Source organism: Ovis aries, chromosome 5 (genome assembly GCF_016772045.2).
Source record: "Ovis aries strain OAR_USU_Benz2616 breed Rambouillet chromosome 5, ARS-UI_Ramb_v3.0, whole genome shotgun sequence".
Lineage (NCBI taxonomy): Eukaryota > Metazoa > Chordata > Mammalia > Artiodactyla > Bovidae > Ovis > Ovis aries.
This window is the reverse complement of record NC_056058.1, coordinates 71,306,646-71,324,414: the sequence shown is the minus strand read 5'-3', so window position 1 is coordinate 71,324,414 and position 17,769 is coordinate 71,306,646. Positions and strand designations below refer to the sequence as shown.

The window sequence follows — 17,769 nt, the reverse complement described above, 5'->3', positions numbered from 1 at the left end:
TCAGAGTGAGGTTGTTCAGTAATGCTAGCTATATGCTTAATCTTACACAAAATTGCCAAATTGTTCCCTGTTTTTAATTCTCCCCAGTAACGTATGAGAGTTCCACTTGGTCCATGTACTTACCAACCCCTGGTCTTGTCAGTATTGTTTTTGTTTTACCCATTCTGGTCGGTGTGTAGTGTTACTACATTGCGGTCTTAGCTTGCATTTATCTCAAGGTAATGTGGGACTTCTTTTCATGTGCTTACTGACACCACAGTAACTGAGCTGACTCTCAAAGGCAGTATGCTGAATCTACACATATGACATTCCTGAAAAGAAAAACTAGAGTGATGAAGTAGTAGTTGTTTCCAGGAGTTAAGAGTGGGGGAAGGATGTGGCTACAAGGGGTTATAGGAGGAACTTTTTAGTCTGATGGTAGAACTGTTCAGCAGCCTGATTTGGGATACTGAATTATAAGAATTTACATGTATGTTAAAATTCATACAACTGTACACTGATACAGGTCAGTTTGCTGTCTGTATGTTAACTTAAAAATAAAACTATTATGCTGTAAAGTAAATCACTGAATTTTTCAAAATATTCTTTGACATGAGACTTTTGTGAAATTTCCTAAAGTGTGAGGTAAGTGAGCCTAAGCACTAAAAAATCCCCTGGGGAAAAGGAAACTTTTTATTAATAAAATGGTAGCCTTTCTTTTTTCTTATTTGATGTGTAGATTTTTGTATATCTTTCAAGCTCTAAGAAGTATTACCTTCTGTGGTTCTATTTTATGTAGATAAAGTTCAATAATATATCTTATGGATAGGAATAAATGTACATTTGTTAATGTTCCCTGTGAGAACCTGTTAAAATTTAAAAATCATTCAGGCCAATAACTGCTCCCCAGAAAACCTATTAATTTGGAATTAAACTATCTTTTCCACTTTTTAGATGCAAAACATTTATCTTTATAAAAATACATGTTTAAACATACAAGTTAAATATAGTATAATCATTTGATAGTGCCATAATTTTTATGGCATTCATAATGATGCCAAAATAATGACCATGTTTTAAGTAATTGATATAATAGCAGAATCAATCTTTTTTTTTTTCCTGCTAAGATTTTGCAGCAAGATGTAGAGCAACACTATATATAATTCTAAGGAAGCTATAGGTAAACAGTTTAATTAATTACTAAGCAACTTAAAATTATTAGGCAAACTGCAATCCTCACCATTCCCCAAATCATAGAGACACAGTTCTTCCATAAGAACAAAACTGATGGTATTATTATATGAAGTATTTTCCTGAATTTAAAATATTCACTATGGCCACAAGACTGTATCACACGAAGTAGCCTTCTGACTCCCAGATCCTATATCCTGACCTCTTCATCCATGATCACTGTCCTCTAGACATGTGGGCTATTTTTTATTTCCTGACCCACACCAAATTTTTCCTCTATTCAAGGCCCTTGAACCTGCTCTTACCTACAATAAGAAAGGGCTTCTCTTCAATCTTTTCATGGCTCAATTTTTTTTAATATGCTTACAATCTCAACTTCTTATCTGTTACTCAGATAGGACTTTCCTGAGTTTTCTAATATAGATTGTTTCTTTTTTCATCACATCACACCTTTTAGTTATGTAACATTTATCACAATTTGAAAGTTGTTTATTTACTATCTGCCTGTTCCTAGATTGCAATGTCTAAGAGGATTATGAAGATGTCTGTTATTCCATTTTAATCTCTAATCCCTAGTACAGTGCCAAACAAGTATTAGGAATGCAATAACTATTTATAGCAAGAAGGCAGGAGGCAAGAAGGAGGAAATTTGTCTACTTTGCATTTATTTTCATTCTGCATTTAACATAGTGCTTGAGAGCTTGATTCTTTTTTACATTCATTATATTGAAAACTAATACGTGTGTGGCTATATACACATGGGTGGTGGTTTTCCTGGTGGCATACATTTGAGAAAATTTAACTCTACACTTAAATTCTTAACAGTGGATTGAATCTAAATTACATCTGTATTTAGGAAAATACTTGTTAGGAAAAAAGTTTCTCTGCTGTATGGAAAATGAATCAGAAGGCAGCAAAACTGGCATCAGCAAGGTACATTAGATGGCCGATGCAGTTACCTAGGTGACAGATGGAGGTGAAGTTCACTCTGTTATCAGATCCATACGGGACATACAAAAAAATGAGGAATCAGTCAAAACCCTGAATAGAAAAATATCAGCTCTCTCTTCTTTGCATATAGTTAAAGAAACTGTCTTCAGGAAGAAGGCCCATGTCTCAGCACATATTTCATTGCTACTGGGACTTGGTCCATGCATAATAGACATTTTATTATATATGATATTGATCTAAAATGAACGAACAATATTGTCATTCCAGAAACTTAGGGATCTTTATCCAATTTTCTCATCTTATACAAATTAAGACAAGGGAATAGAGAATTACAGAATTTTTATCAAAAAACCCCTCTCCTGTACTTTCCCCAAGTTCAAAGTTTAATAGGGGTAGAGAGGCTACTTGTGCCTCTTGGGATATCCCAGGAAATAAATAATGACCCTGTAGTAGTAAAAACAATAACAACAACATATAAGAGATGCTTACTATGTGTCATGTTCAATGTATTATGTCAATTACTACTCAAAATAAACTTAAGAGGAATTATTATCTTCTTTGTTTTTATACAAAGAGACTAAGGATGAGTGAAGTGAAGTAAGTTTACTAATGGTCATCAAGTCGTGAATGTCAAGGGTAGAAATGTGAATACTAGGGAAGTGTAGGTCCATCGCTTATGCTCTTACGGACTGCACTATACAGTAGGACTTGCTTTTTTGTTTTGGTCACCAGCCATGTATGCTGGACTTAGGTGCTATGGAAAAGATGAAAAGATTTTTTTTTAAGAAGATAAATTTCAGGGAAAGGGAAATGCCATTATTATTACTTAATTAAACAGTGATTCCAGTTCCCTGGTGGCTCAGAGGTTAAAGCGTCTGCCTCCAATGAGGGAGACTCGGGTTCGATCCCTGGGTCGGGAAGATCCCTTGGAGAAGGAAATGGCACCCCACTCCAGTACTCTTGCCTGGAGAATCCCATGGATGGAGGAGCCTGGAGGGCTACAGTCCACAGAGGCTGCAAAGAGTCGGACACGACTGAGTGACTTCACTTTCACTTTTCCAGTTCCAGTTCAGTCACTCAGTTGTGTCTGACTCTTTGCAACCCCATGAAACAGTAATTACTGAACATTTATCAGAAGCAAGGCACTTCTCTAACAGTCTGGAGTATAGCAGATGACGAAACAGCATCTCTGTTCTCGTCCATCCTGGATTCTAGCTGAGTGAGACAGAAAGTAAAAAATTAAAACAATAAATCAGTAGGTGTCATATACAGAAATTTTCTAAGTACTGAAGACTGTAAATAATAAGGAAAGGTGAAACATAGAAGAGAACTGGAGTTCTGAATACAGGCTTGAGGGACATTTGCAATAGTGCCCTGAATGGTCCGTGTAGGCACTGAGAAGGCAATACTTGAACAAAGATGTGAAGAAGGTGAATAAAGTAGTGGATATCAGGAAGAAATGAATCAAACAGGGAACACAGTACTAAATATACTTTTTTAAATACTAAAAAAAGATGTTATCATAACAGAACTGAGAAAAAATGAGAAATGTTATGCTCTCATTTAACACAAATGTGATGGATTCCCAAGAAGAGGCAGAACTTGCTAGAGAAAGCCAAAACCAGTCCTGCATTCTTTTTCTTTTACCCAGTTTGGGACCATATAATGGAAGTTGAAAGATTCAATGAGAGAGCAGTTCTTATGGAATAAGGTTGTTGGCCTAAGTGCAGAAAGAGCTGCAGCAGTTTCACATTCCCTCCTCACAGTGACATATGTTCCACCTCTCCCTCAAGGCAAGTGAAAAGCAAAGTCAAGAAACTCACTCATAGATGTCTACCAGTTAGCGAAGACTAAGAGATAACTGCTGTCTCTACCCAAAACAGAAAACTTGCATTATTTACTTCTTAATGCTGTTTCAGCACAGGGCAGACAGAGAATTCTTAGCAAAATTTGGCCTGTGGTCTCTAAAAGTCTAAAGAAGATAGGCTGGTTTGAACAATCCCTGTAGTGAATCTGAGTCAGAAAAACACCATTACTTTCAGAAGCTGACAAGTAATTTTTCAGAGTCTGTTTTCCATTCATTCATTCTTCCTGAGCTAAATAGATGCCAGAAAAATAGTCATGGTGGAATCATCCTGAAAAGACTGTTTATTTAGAGTTTATAATGCAACTCTAGTAAGAAAATGCTAGTAGAAGGTCAGAGTGGATGTATTTTTGGAGTGGAGTGAAGGACTGTCCTGAAACATCAAGTCCCTACAGCATGACCCATGTCAGGGAATAGTACAATTCTCAAGGTTCCCAGGGGGAGGAAGGAGGAAGAGGGTTAGCTTCACAGAACCCATCCAACTCCCCCGTGAAAGAATGACTCAGCATGTAGGCCTCTTTCACCCAGAAAGTACAGTAAGATCTTTCTGCAAATGTAACCGTCCTTCCTACCTCGACCCTAATCTTGAAAAAAGCCAAAAGCAGCATAATAAAAAGAGGAGGAGCCTTTAGAACATGATGTAATAGGTGGGCTGCAGAAATCTAAGTCAGGCCTGATGAGAGAACAGAAAAATAAAAAAGAAAAAATTAAAGTGAGTGAGAGATTGAAGGATCAATTTAGATGAATTTAATACCTGAAAATGATATTACAAACTCTAAAATGAATGGAAAATTTTGACATTAGATATATATTGTCCAGATGTGGTATTGGATGGGGGAGGGGTAGATTCAACAGATGATGTTTAAAAAGAAAGATAGTTTCTAGACCATAGCTATGTAATTCCAGCATGTTTGATAAATCAGTTACAGAGAAATTCAACCATATTTTAAGCATCATTTCATAACAGAAGGCATACAGTGAAAGATGTTTAAACTTATAACATATAAACATGACTGTATTTCTGTTACCATTCACTCTCCATATTATTAGGCGTGAACATCACCTATCACAATATATCAATATCAATTAAATATCTTACAGATATAAAACAAATGGTGGTTAGAGGGTTAAGGGACTTCCCTGAGATAATTTAGTTTACAAATCATACCATAAACAAAAATAAACTCAACATGGATTAAAGACCTGAATGTAAGGCTGGACACTATAAAACTCTTATAGGAATACATAGGCAGAACATCCTGACATAAACTGCAGCAATATCTTTTTCAATCTATCTCCTAGAGTAATGAAGGAAAAAACAAAACAAAACAAATGGGACCTAATTAAACTCAAAAGCTTTTGCATAGCGAAAGAAACCATAAGCCAAACAAAAAGACAACCCATGGAATGGGAGAAAATATTTGCAAAGGATGAAACAGACAAGGGATTAATCTCTAAAATTTACAAACAGTTCATGCAGCTCAATATCAAAAAATAAACAATCCAATTAAAATATAGGCAGAAAACCTAAATAGACATTTCTCCAAAGAAGACATACAGATGGCCAAGAGGCATGTGAAAAGATGCTCAACACTGCTAATTACTAGAGAAATGCAAATCAAAACTATAATGAGGTACCACTTCACACCAGTCAGAATGGCCATCATCAAAAAGTCTAACAATAAATGCTGGGGAGCGTGTGGAGAAAAGGGAACCATTCTACACTGTTGATGGGAATGTAAATTGGTTCAGCCACTACGGAAAACAGTATGGAGGTTCCTTAAAAAATTAAAAATAAAACTACCATATGACTAGCAATCCCACTCCTAGACATGTATATGGAGAAAAACTTGATTTTAAAGGATGCATGCACCCCAGTGTTCCCTGCCTCACTGTTTACAATAGCAAAGAAGTGGAAGCACCAAAATGTTCATTGACAGATGAATGGGTAAAGATGATGTGGGACATATATACAATTGAGTATTATTCAGATATTATAAAGAATGAAATAACGCTATTTACAGAAACATGGATGGACCTAGAGATTATCATCCTAAGTGAAGTAACAGACACAGAAGGATAAATATCATATGAAATTGCTTATATGCAGAAAGAAAGTGAAAGTGAAAGTCACTTAGTCATGTCTGACTCATTGTGACCCCATGGACTTACAGTCCTTGGAATTCTCCAGGCCAGAATACTGGAGTGGGTAACTTTTCCCTTCTCCAGGGGATCTTCCCAACCTAGGGATCGAACCCAGATCTCCCGCATTGCAGGAAGATTCTTTACCAGCTAAGCCACAAGGAAAGCCCAAGAGTACTGGAGTGGGTAGCCTATCCCTTCTCCAGCGGATCTTCCCAATCCAGGAATTGAACCGGGGTCTCCTGTATTGCAGGTGAATTCTTTACCAACTGAGCTATCAGGGAAGCCCTTATATGCAGAATCTGATGCTAATAAACTTATTTACACACCAGAAACAGATTCCAGAAGTAGAAAATGAATTTACAGTTACCAGGGTGGGAAAGGTCAGGGAGGTGATAGATAGGGAGTTTGGGATTGACATGTACATACTGCTGTATTTAAAATAGATAACCAACAAGGACCTACAGTATATAGCACAAGGAACTCTGCTAAATATTCTGTAATAACCTAAATGGGAAAGGAATTGAGAAAGTATGCTCCTGCTGCTAGTCATGTCAGTCATGTCCGACTCTGTGTGACCCCATAGATGGCAGCCCACCAGGCTCCCCCGTCCCTGGGATTCTCCAGGCAAGAACACTGGAGTGGGTTGTCATTTGCTTCTCTAATGCATGAAAGTGAAAACTGAAAGTGAAGTCGCTCAGTCGTGTCTGACTCTTTGCAACCCCATGGACTGCAGCCTACCAGGCTCCTCTGCCCATGGGATTTTCCAGGCAAGAGTACTGGAATGGGTTGCCATTGCCATCTCCTGAGAAAGTATAGACACGTGTATAAGTATAACTGAATCATTTTGCTGCACACTTGAAACTAACGTGGCATTGGTAATAAATGATATTCCAATATAAAATAAAAAATTAAGTTATAAAAATTAACATCTAGAGCCAGACGTCTTGGAATGTGAAGTCAAGTGGGCCTTAGAAAGCATCACTACGAACAAAGCTAGTGGAGGAGATGGAATTCCAGTTGAGCTGTTTCAAATCCTGAAAGATGATGCTGTGAAAGTGCTGCACTCAATATGCCAGCAAGTTTGGAAAACTCAGCAGTGGCCACAAGATTGGAAAATGTCAGTTTTCATTCCAATTCCAAAGAAAGGCAAAACTACCATACAGTTTCACTCATCTCACATGCTAGTAAAGTAGTGCTCAAAATTCTCCAAGCCAGACTTCAGCAATACGTGAACCGTGAACTCCCTGACGTTCAAGCTGGTTTTAGAAAAGGCAGAGGAACCTGAGATCAAATTGCCAACATCCTCTGGATCATTGAAAAACCAAGAGAGTTCCAGAAAAATATCTATTTCTGCTTTATTGACTATGCCAAAGCCTTTGACTGTGTGGATCACAATAAACTGTGGAAAATTCTTCAAGAGATGGGAATACCAGACCACCTGACCCTGCCTCTTGAGAAACCTGTATGCAGGTTAGGAAGCAACACTTAGAACTGGACATGGAACAACAGACTGGTTCCAAATAGGAAAAGGAATACATCAAGGCTGTATATTGTCACCCTGCTTATTTAATTACATGCAGAGTACATCATGAGAAACACTGGGCTGGAAGAAACACAAGCTGGAATCAAGATTGCCGGGAGAAATATCAATAACCTCAGATACGCAGATGATACCACCCATATGGCAGAAAGCGAAGAGGAGCTAAAAAGCCTCTTGATGAAAGTGAAAGAGGAGAGTGAAAAAGTTGGCTTGAAGGTCAACATTCAGAAAACGAAGATCATGGCATCTGGTCCCATCATTTCATGGGGAATAGATGGGGAAACAGTGGAAACAGTGTCAGACTTTATTTTTGGGGCTCCAAAATTGCTGCAGATGGTGACTGCAGCCATGAAATTAAAAGACACTTACTCCTTGGAAGAAAAGTTATGACCAACCTAGATAGTATATTCAAAAGCAGAGACATTACTTTGCTGACTAAGGTCCGTCTAGTCAAGGCTATGGTTTTTCCTGTGGTCATGTATGGATGTGAGAGTTGGACTGTGAAGAAGGCTGAGCACCGAAGAATTGATGCTTTTGAACTGTGGTGTTGGAGGAGACTCTTGAGAGTCCCTTGGACTGCAAGGAGATCCAACCAGTCCAGTCTGAAGGAGATTAACCCTGGGATTTCTTTGAAAGGAATGATGCTAAAGCTGAAGCTCCAGTACTTTGGCCACCTCATGCAAAGAGTTGACTCATTGGAAAAGACTCTGATGCTGGGAGGGATTGGGGGCAGGAGGAGAAGGAGACGACACAGGATGAGATGGCTGGATGGCATCACGGACTCGTTGGATGTGAGTCTAAGTGAACTCCGGAAGTTGGTGATGGACAGGGAGGCCTGGTGTGCTGTGATTCATGGGGTCGCAAAGAGTCGGACACCACTGAGCGACTGAACTGACTCAAAAATTAAAATAAAAATTACCTTGATGTAGAAATAAGCTAAAAGTGTCTAAATTTTTCTAATTTATTATAATTTGACTAATGAAATAATGGGTTTATGAAGCTTCAGTTCAGTTCAGATCAGTCCAGTTGCACGCCTCCCTGTCCATCACCAACTCCCGGAGTTCACTCAGACTCACGTCCATGGAGTCAGTGATGCCATCCAGCCATCTCATCCTCTGTCGCCCCCTTCTTCTCCTGCCCCCAATCCCTCCCAGCATCAGAGTCTTTTCCAATGAGTCCACTCTTCACATGAGGTGGCCAAAGTACTGGAGTTTCAGCTTTAGCATCATTCCTTCCAAAGAAATCCCAGGGCTGATCTTCAGATGGACTGGTTGGATCTCCCTGCAGTCCAAGTTACCCTCAAGAGTCTTCTCCAACACCACAGTTTAAAAGCATCAATTCTCATGAAACTTATAAAGTAATTATTTAAGTAATTTAATATTTGTTGATGAAGTTAATGAAGAATAATCAATTTCAAATGTACACTTTTTTAAAATTTGGAAGTTTTTTCTGAAAATTATTAAGAACTAATTTTAAAATAAAGAATGTGGGTGTTTATTAACAAAGTTAAAGGGAGATAATTTGGTTAAATAATAATTTTTACCTGGAATTATCAAGATATTGCTATTGATTTTAAAAATCATCACTTTAAATTTTCCTTCTAAGAACTATTATTGAAAAATAGTTTTCCATTAAGAATAAGAAATATATGATTAGTATCTCAAATTATTACCACCAACAATCACTACCACCTCAAATTTAAAAGGCCTTATTCTTCCATTTGGAATCATTTAAGAAGAATATGTATTTACTCAATTTCCCTTATATAATATATATTTGATAAGATTAAAAAAGGCATTATCCAAAGTTGCAGATTTGTGTGTACATTCGTAAGTATAGAACACCAGGCTTTCAGAATGATGATTAAAGAAACTAAATAAATATTTGGTTATTCTAAGACTTAGATGAAGGGAGGAGATACTAAAATAAAATAGGTAAAATAGATTTTAAAAATTGATAATTTATTAACATAATTCCTAGCATCTATTCTCTTGCTCAAAGATTATAGTTTATTATTATTGAAAAGTAACTGAGGGAGTTCCCCGGTGGCCTAGTAGATAGGATTCTCGGCTTTCACTGCCATGGCCCAAGTTCAATTCCTGGTCTCCGAACTGAAATCCTGCATGCCCCACAGTCTCCTTCTGTACATATTTTTAAAGTTCATACACAGTACATTTTGCACATGATTTTAAAATCTTCAAAACTCTGTTTTTTATCATATTGTATCCAACTCTGAATTTAATTGATGCTCAACAGGTATTTATATTTAAGATGGCTGTGTGTATGTGTCTGCTTTTCCCCATTTGACGTAGTTGACTATATTGGATTGGCAAAGAATCAGGGAAGATGCCTCAGCTGGAGGCAGTGGTAGGATAATAAATCTACTTTTACGCATCTGTAACTTGAAGACCTATTTACTGGATGGGGATGAGCAGAGCATAAGCCTTTCAACTGGCCATTGATTGGTAAATTTAGTTTGTGTTAAAATAATGTCACATATGATGTACTACATTATTTAATTAGCCTTAACATAGTTCTAGTCTACTGCATAACTTTTAAATAGTAAAAAATGAAATTGTTTTTAGAACATTAAAAATTTTTCACCACTTTTCTTCCAAAAAATGCCACTCATTTTTAAGTGAAAAAAAAAACCTCTTCAACTGAGGTAAAAAAAAAAACAAAAAAAAAAAAAAAAAAAAAACAAAACCAGCAATAACTATTATAACAAAGAAAAGGATGTTGAAATATTAAAACCAACAAATGAGATGATTGTAGATCCGTTTTAGCTAGTTTGTGGATCTAACTTAATTTCTCGGCCCTATGCTTTCACCAGTTAGAAAACTGTCATAGTCTCTAATAGCACCATATGACTTTGCTGTGTAGTATTTACCTAAGGTAAAACTTAGTAAAACTTTGATCATTGCCTGCCACCCCAAGAGACTGCAAACTCCATGAGGACAGAATTATGGCTTTTGCTACCCCATAGTTATATACCCAGTTACTAGCATAGCACTAGCTGAAATACTAGTCACTTCTATAGTTTATATCTTGAGTTTTTCCCTTACTGTATCTCAAATGTGTTTTCAAAAGCAATTTATAAAATGGGACTGTTAACCTGCACAAAAGAACACAGGGCGTTTATTTCTTTCTACCAAGGTTATATTGACAAGTTATATTCAGTTTGTTTTGGCCATTTAATTTAAATGTGCCTAAATAAATCATAGAACTTGTTATTTATCTGTCTCACTACATAGACTTTGGTTCTACTACGATACTTGTGTTCATGGCAGGGTTTCAATTATTTCAAGGACCTTGGCTTAAAAAGCACCTTTTGTTTTCTCCACTACTATGTTATTTGGTATTCATATGGTTTTATTTATAAATAAGTAGAGAATGTAATATCAGGACTACTTATTTAGCATTTACATAGCACTTCATCTTGAGAGTTACATAATGATTTCATAATATAGAATGATTACCATATTTGCCCTCTTATTTTACACTGTAGGGATTAATGTGATTTGGAGTTTAATTTTATTTTTACCCTAAATCACTAATCTGTAACTTAAAAGTGTTTTTTTGTTTGTTTGTTTCCTTTTAAAAGATACATTTTCCCTAGAATACAGAAGAAGTGAATAGCAAATAACCTTCCCAGTAAAGCAAACTGGAGAGGTCTTTTACATCTCAAAACAATCCAAGTATTTTTCTTATTTTTACAGAGAAAAAGGAAGACTATAGGTGAATGGTGTGGTGTATTGCACTAGAAATACATGACTGGGGAAATCTTAACCCCTACTCCACCACCAAAATTCAGGAAGAGTTGGACTATTTTCAGAACTATTCTATGTCTTATTTTTAAAAGTCAGAAAAGTAAAATATTCTTTTCCTCATCTAACTTACAAAGATATAGAAGGAGAAAAAGTGTGCACACCAACAGTCTCAGGGAAAAAAAGCCCCAATATCTGGAAAGTGTAAATTGTTTTCCTCTAGAAATGAAAAAAGCACTTTAAGTTTTCACATACCAAAGAAGTTAATCAAGCTGTTGCTTGTATGATTGAGGGGATTACAACTGTTAACTTTAAATATCTACACACTGAAGAGAAAGATATCCAGATATTGAAGCAGCAACATTTTTTTCTACTTTCATATTCAGTATGGTTGCCTCAATATAGAATTTTTGTAGGAAAACTATGACACAACATTCAACAAGTCATCCTATAAATTTTCTCAATAGACGATCAAGTTTTTTTTTGAAAATGGGATGACAAGGAGAGGTTAACTTTTTGGGTAATGACTGAATTGCAGGTTAAACTATGCTTTAGTTACACATAACAATTAAGAAAATACACTTTCTAAACATTTTTCCCAGGTATTAAATAACATCATTTAATATGTTATTTAACTAATAAAATAACTGAATACTGGATTATTTATTTTAGAGCTTTCAATCAAAAGTACAAGATAAATTTTAAAATGGAATGACTGATGCAGACTGAGGACCTCAAGCCACATACTAGGTAAATTCAATCTTTAAAGTTATGTAATGGGCTAATAGAACTTATATCCATACTAGCTTCTACTGTATGATGGTAGAATCAGATAATTATAACAATTAAAATTGATCAGTTAACTACACTTATAAGTAAGCAGTACTGAGCAAATGAACCTGATGGAAAAAATCAGAAGAAAAAAACAAAACAGAAAACAAAATTTGGAAAATAGTGACAGATATAAAATGTAACCAGTTACCATTATCATGTATGAACATATAATTCTAAAATATTTTTTGAGAGAACACGCCCAATCACCTTTTATTTATACAGAAAAGTCATATTTAGCAGAGGACGCATCAAGGTCAGAGTGGCTATGGCCCAGGAGACAAGGCAGGGAGGTGACAGGCCTTCTGAGATCCCGCTTCAGGAAAAGGGGTCTGGGGCAAAGTGATGAGATGATAAGTAGGTGGTGAATGCTGGCAGCCACAGAAAGGAGAAAGCTCCAGTTGCACCAACGCAGTTGGCAGGTCATGCGTGGAACTCACCTTAACTCACTGCTACTAGCAGTGCCGGGGTGGGGAGGAGGAGGGTGGGGGGAAACTGGAGTGAGAGCCACACCTGGTTCCTGGAAAACTCCCACCAAGCGACACAGGAACGAACCCCAGGATGGCGTGAAGTGTATATAAATGTACACATTTATCATTATAAACCTCTATTTCTATCCACATACATACTTAATCATTATTTTGTTACTTCTAATTATCTGTTGCTTTTAAGCAAGTCTAATGTCTCTATAATCTTGGTTTCCAAGTCAAATGTGGTTGACAAAAACTACTTAACAAATGTTAGTAAAATTTTGTGTGTGTGTGTGTATATATATATATACATGATATAAAATAAATATATTTTATACATTGAAATAGATTGCATAACTTTGTGTATGTTCATTAAAATCCATATATTAATATGTAAAATCTGGTTCAGTGTATGTATGCACATGACAGAAGTAGATTGGAAAATCTGAGATTGATGTTATATTGTAACTATTTGGTTTCTGACTTTGAAGAAGTCACATAAGTCTTTTATAACCCACATGGACTTCTTATAACCAGTAGCAGGAGGATGAATTCTTTCTTTCATAATTGCCTGAATAAGAAATGTGCCCACCACTACTGAAATCCTGTATCTTTAAGCACTTAAATTGTTTGGACACCTGTGATGGTCAAACAGTTCCTGAAATGCACTAACTCTACAGTTTTTCCCAGTCTTCCAAGGTCTTTGATCTTGGACAGTCATGTAGGAGAGGAAAATAATTTTCCTTCTACACTTGTAGATTCTTGGTTGAGACATCATTGCATTAATACGATTCACAAGAGAAAAGAAAAAAAAATAGGAAACAGAAATGTAATAACATGTATACTTTCTGTATACATAGGAGATACCCAGGAAAGCTAAGTCCTTCAAATGGCCCAAGCCACCTCCTTACATACAGTGTCTGGTTAAAGACAAAAGATGTTGTGAGCAAGGGAGCCAGTTAAGGGCACTTATTGAGTAAAGCACTGTCAACAAGGGGATAGTTGTTAGGCAGATTCAAGTCTCTGCCTTCACCATTGGTAAGTTTCTAGCTATTTAGCCACACTCTTCTTTCTGGTACAGGGATGGAGATACTCATACAAATGGAGATTTCTGTTATTTGAATGCCTCTTACAAAAGGTAACTTCCACTCAGTTTTAAGCTTCACACCTGTATCTGCTGTTTGTTAAAAATAATAAGCCTAAAATAATCCTCATGCCAAAGAGGCATATTTTGGGTTGGTAAATTCTGCTTCTCTTCAACAAGAATTATGTCATTTCAGTAAAGCCTATGAAAGTCATTCACTAGTATTCTCCAGGCCAGAATACTGGAATGGGTAGCCATTCCCTTCTCCAGGGGATCCTCCCAACCCAGGGATCAAACCAGGGTCTCCTGCATTGCAGGTGGATTCTTTACCAACTGAACTATCAGGGAAGCCCTGGTAAAGCCTATTTGTACTTAAATTGTAGAAAGTCTGTCTTGGAATTACTAGGAAGTTATTCTAGTCACGGTCCTAGCAAAATAATATTCACAACAAAGATAAAATCTCTAAACTCAGTCTTACATTCTTCCAGTTTGAAGATAAATCCTTGTTGATATGATGCAAATTTTAAAATGTATAGAACAGAGGCCTCTATCACTAAATAGTCTGTAATTCAATTATCTAGAGGAGATTATTCTAAACTGAGTCTAAGGTATCAGATGCATTTATGTAACTAAATTAAAAGCTGATTTTTAAATTTCTACCTACCGTCCAGATGTTTTGTCTAGAAGGTAGTAGGCAGCTGCATCCTGGGAAATACTGAGTGATAAATCTCTCTCTCTCATTCCCCCCCCTGCCCCCAGATAGATGTTTGTCTCAGGGTAGACACTACTAGAAATGTTATATCTATAACTAAGCAAGTAAATATGCTGAGAAAGTGATTTTGATTTTTCTTTTTAATAAGGCCAAGTGGAAAATTTGGAAAGATAGGAAACAACAAGCCTGTTTGGTTCAAGAATCATACAAGTTTAGAAAGTATCCCAGATGATTCATATGATAGCATTGTATAAAAGATATGTGACAGTTTAGATAGTTTGGGGTTTCAGAAATTAATTATCCCCCACATAAGAGATTTTAGCAATAAACATCCTCATGCCAATGATTCACATTCCCCCTTGTTTTACTTTTGTAGAGACACAATCTAATTAATTTAGTCATTTTTAATGAGGGAAATTTATTCTTTGAAGTTATGTAAATAAAAAGTCATTAATTTTTTTAATATTCCTTCAAATTTCTGATTCTACTACCACTGTTTACCCAAAAAGCCTTTATTGAATTTCTCCTAGAAACTCACATTTTTATAGTCACTTGCTGTCCTTCTTCAGGATCAGCTTCAGAGATCAAAGCTACAATTTTCATCCTGTTCTATTCAGCCATTCAAATGGCTTTTTTTTCCCTTTTTATGGGATTGCAACAAACTGAAACTCTGATCACATTCTCTGCACCAAGCTACAATGACTCCATTCTCTGTCATTACTGAGAAAAGGTAGGACTGTTCCTATAAGAAGACATCTTAAATTTGATACTCTTACAAATAATAATAAAATTGCATGTTTTTGGTTAAAATAAGTCCCTTGGAGATAAAATACATAAAAATGTACTCATCTATTTAAGTATAAAGTTGCTTACTAAAATGAATATAAGTGTGTGGGAAGGAAAGTGTATTTTAATCCACAGGTTTCATAAATAGAAAAACATCATTCTCATGTTCCTACTATCAACAAGTAACTATAAATTCCCTAATTTCTGAAACAAATTAAAGGCTACATACTACATTAAATAGTAAAATGTGTGTAATTTTTAATTAAAAACATTGTTTTTCCAGTATGCCACTAAAATGCATAACACATAAACTATTTTCAGTAAAAGGCCCTCTTCTGAGAAAGCTACTTAATCTGACACTCTTAAAGAAAATGCATTCAATTTTTATAGTAATGCGGGAAGGTATGAAAAGTACTGGTAGATTAAGCAGGCCCCTCTGTCTACTTGGAAACTCCAAAGAGAGACTTTCACTCCTTGTTTTGCTTGGGTCTCCTTTTTACTGAAATCTTTCCCTCTCATTATCTACTTCAGAAAATGCAGGATCAACAAAGTTAGCTTTCCAATAAAATAAAAAAATATTTTAACCTTCATCTCTTTTACCTCCCTTTATTACAACTACTACATAACAGTGTCAACTCCCAGGAAAACCTTAGGCAATGGCTTGGTTTCTTCTATAGCTAGTTTTTCTTCTTTTCTTTTTTTTGAGTAAGGGTTAGGGGTGGTATTTTTAGAGTTTTGTCTCAAAGTGACAGTAAAGAAGAGTGCAACTAATATAAGTACAATAGACCTCTAACCTGCCTTTGGATCTGGTTGAAAATTCTGATGGTGTGTGTTGGGTCAGGGGGGTTGTTTTTGTGGGTGGATAAATGATGAACTATATGTGAAGGGATATTTCCTTGATATCTTTGGTGCAATGAAGTTAAAAAAAAAAATTAGGTGCAAAACACTTCACAACACTATCCTTTCCCATCTTTTCCATTCAGTGCAATAAGGCTCTAAGACATTAATGCCTAACTTCCCAATTTGGCATCACATTTACCTGGCTCAGCATATTTTTCAACACTGCAGCAAAGCCAACTCTTTTCTAGACCTATATCCCTCCATGCATTAATTACATTCTCCACCCCATGCCCAACAGTGCCCCTCCTATCTCAAGGAGGGGGAAAGGATAATCAAAGCAGGGTCCCCATACATCATTAGTGCTCCTTTGCTCCATCGGCATCCTGTCTTTACTATGACAATGTCCTGTGTAAATATAAAGTTGTCTTATGGGATTAGACAAGCTTCTTTTCCTTTGGCCCTGACAGGACTGCTGTCCCTGGTGCTGAACCATGTTACCCGACCAGGGAGTCTGCTGCCAGGTCAATGGGGCTGTATAGAAAACCTGGCTCACTGATCTTAAGACCGCTCAGGTGCAAAAACAAGAGATACTTTGGTCACAGGAGCAGAACCCATCCCCCAACACACACACAGACAAACACATCTGCCGGGTGTACGCCAGGACCCCATTTGTAGTTTTCTCTTCCAGACCCCCACCCAAACGCCTCCAACATGGCCTCAAATGCCAGCATGTATCAGCACAGCCCACCTAGACATCAGATTGCAGTACTATCAAAATGCTACTCCCCAAACGCAAAGTCTTTATGGCGTTAGCGTTTCCATTCTAAAAGAAAGAAATAAAACCCATTAAATAAATAAATAAACGAAAGTGACCTTCCTTTTTTCTCCCTCCTTTTCCTGCCCCACATATTCACATTCTTCTAAATAACAAAGCCCCAAATCCCAGAAGAGTCTTTTAAATCTGGGTGGTCTCCCTAGTTCCTCGGTCCTCACCCCTTCCCCCACCTCTCTGAAACAAAACGACGCCGAAAAGGGCATATCTTACCCCGGGTAGAGCGATAGCAGGAGCAGAATCCACACCGTCATTTTCTGTGAAAATACAGGAGTCGAGTAGACTGAGCTTCCTGTGCTCCATATATTTGTCAAACTCATCGTTTTTTTTTTTTTTTTCCCCTCCCCTGCCTTTAGCCTCTAGGTTGCAGAAGAATCCCTCCCCTTTGTATTATTATTATGCTTATGATCTGATGGTAGCTCCCCCCACCTGCCTCTAGTAGGTCCGTCACTGGGGAGCTGTATTGCTACCAGCTTCGGGAATTAATATTCAGGGGGCAGAAATAACATCAGCACAAACGCTTGCAGATACCATCAAAGCATCAGCTCAGGGAGCAGCTTTCAAGTCTAGGGGAATAATATAATTGAGGCAGGGGGAGGGTACAGGGAGAGAGGCATAGGAGACAAATAAGAGAATGAGAAACGCGGGCACACTCTTACACATATTCATGTCCCCCCCACCCCCCACCACCACCACCATTCACACATATTCTCCCAGGTCCATCGTTTTAGGTTTGTTTATGTTTGCTTTGCTTTTTCTTTTAGAGGGCAGCAAGTA

General features: G+C 36.9%; 1 protein-coding gene across 2 annotated transcripts in view; it reads right to left on the bottom strand.

Moving 5' to 3' along the window:
- The window catches only part of GABRG2 (gamma-aminobutyric acid type A receptor subunit gamma2), a 131,783-nt gene extending 114,223 nt beyond the window's left edge, over positions 1 to 17,560 (bottom strand). For both annotated transcript variants that reach the window (XM_004009044.5, XM_004009045.5), the window contains exon 1: positions 17,206 to 17,560. In XM_004009044.5, the coding sequence (XP_004009093.1) occupies positions 17,206 to 17,312 (107 nt within the window). In that variant the 5' untranslated portion in view covers positions 17,313 to 17,560. The remainder of the gene's footprint in view (positions 1 to 17,205) is intronic.
- Positions 17,561 to 17,769: the final 209 nt, after the last annotated feature.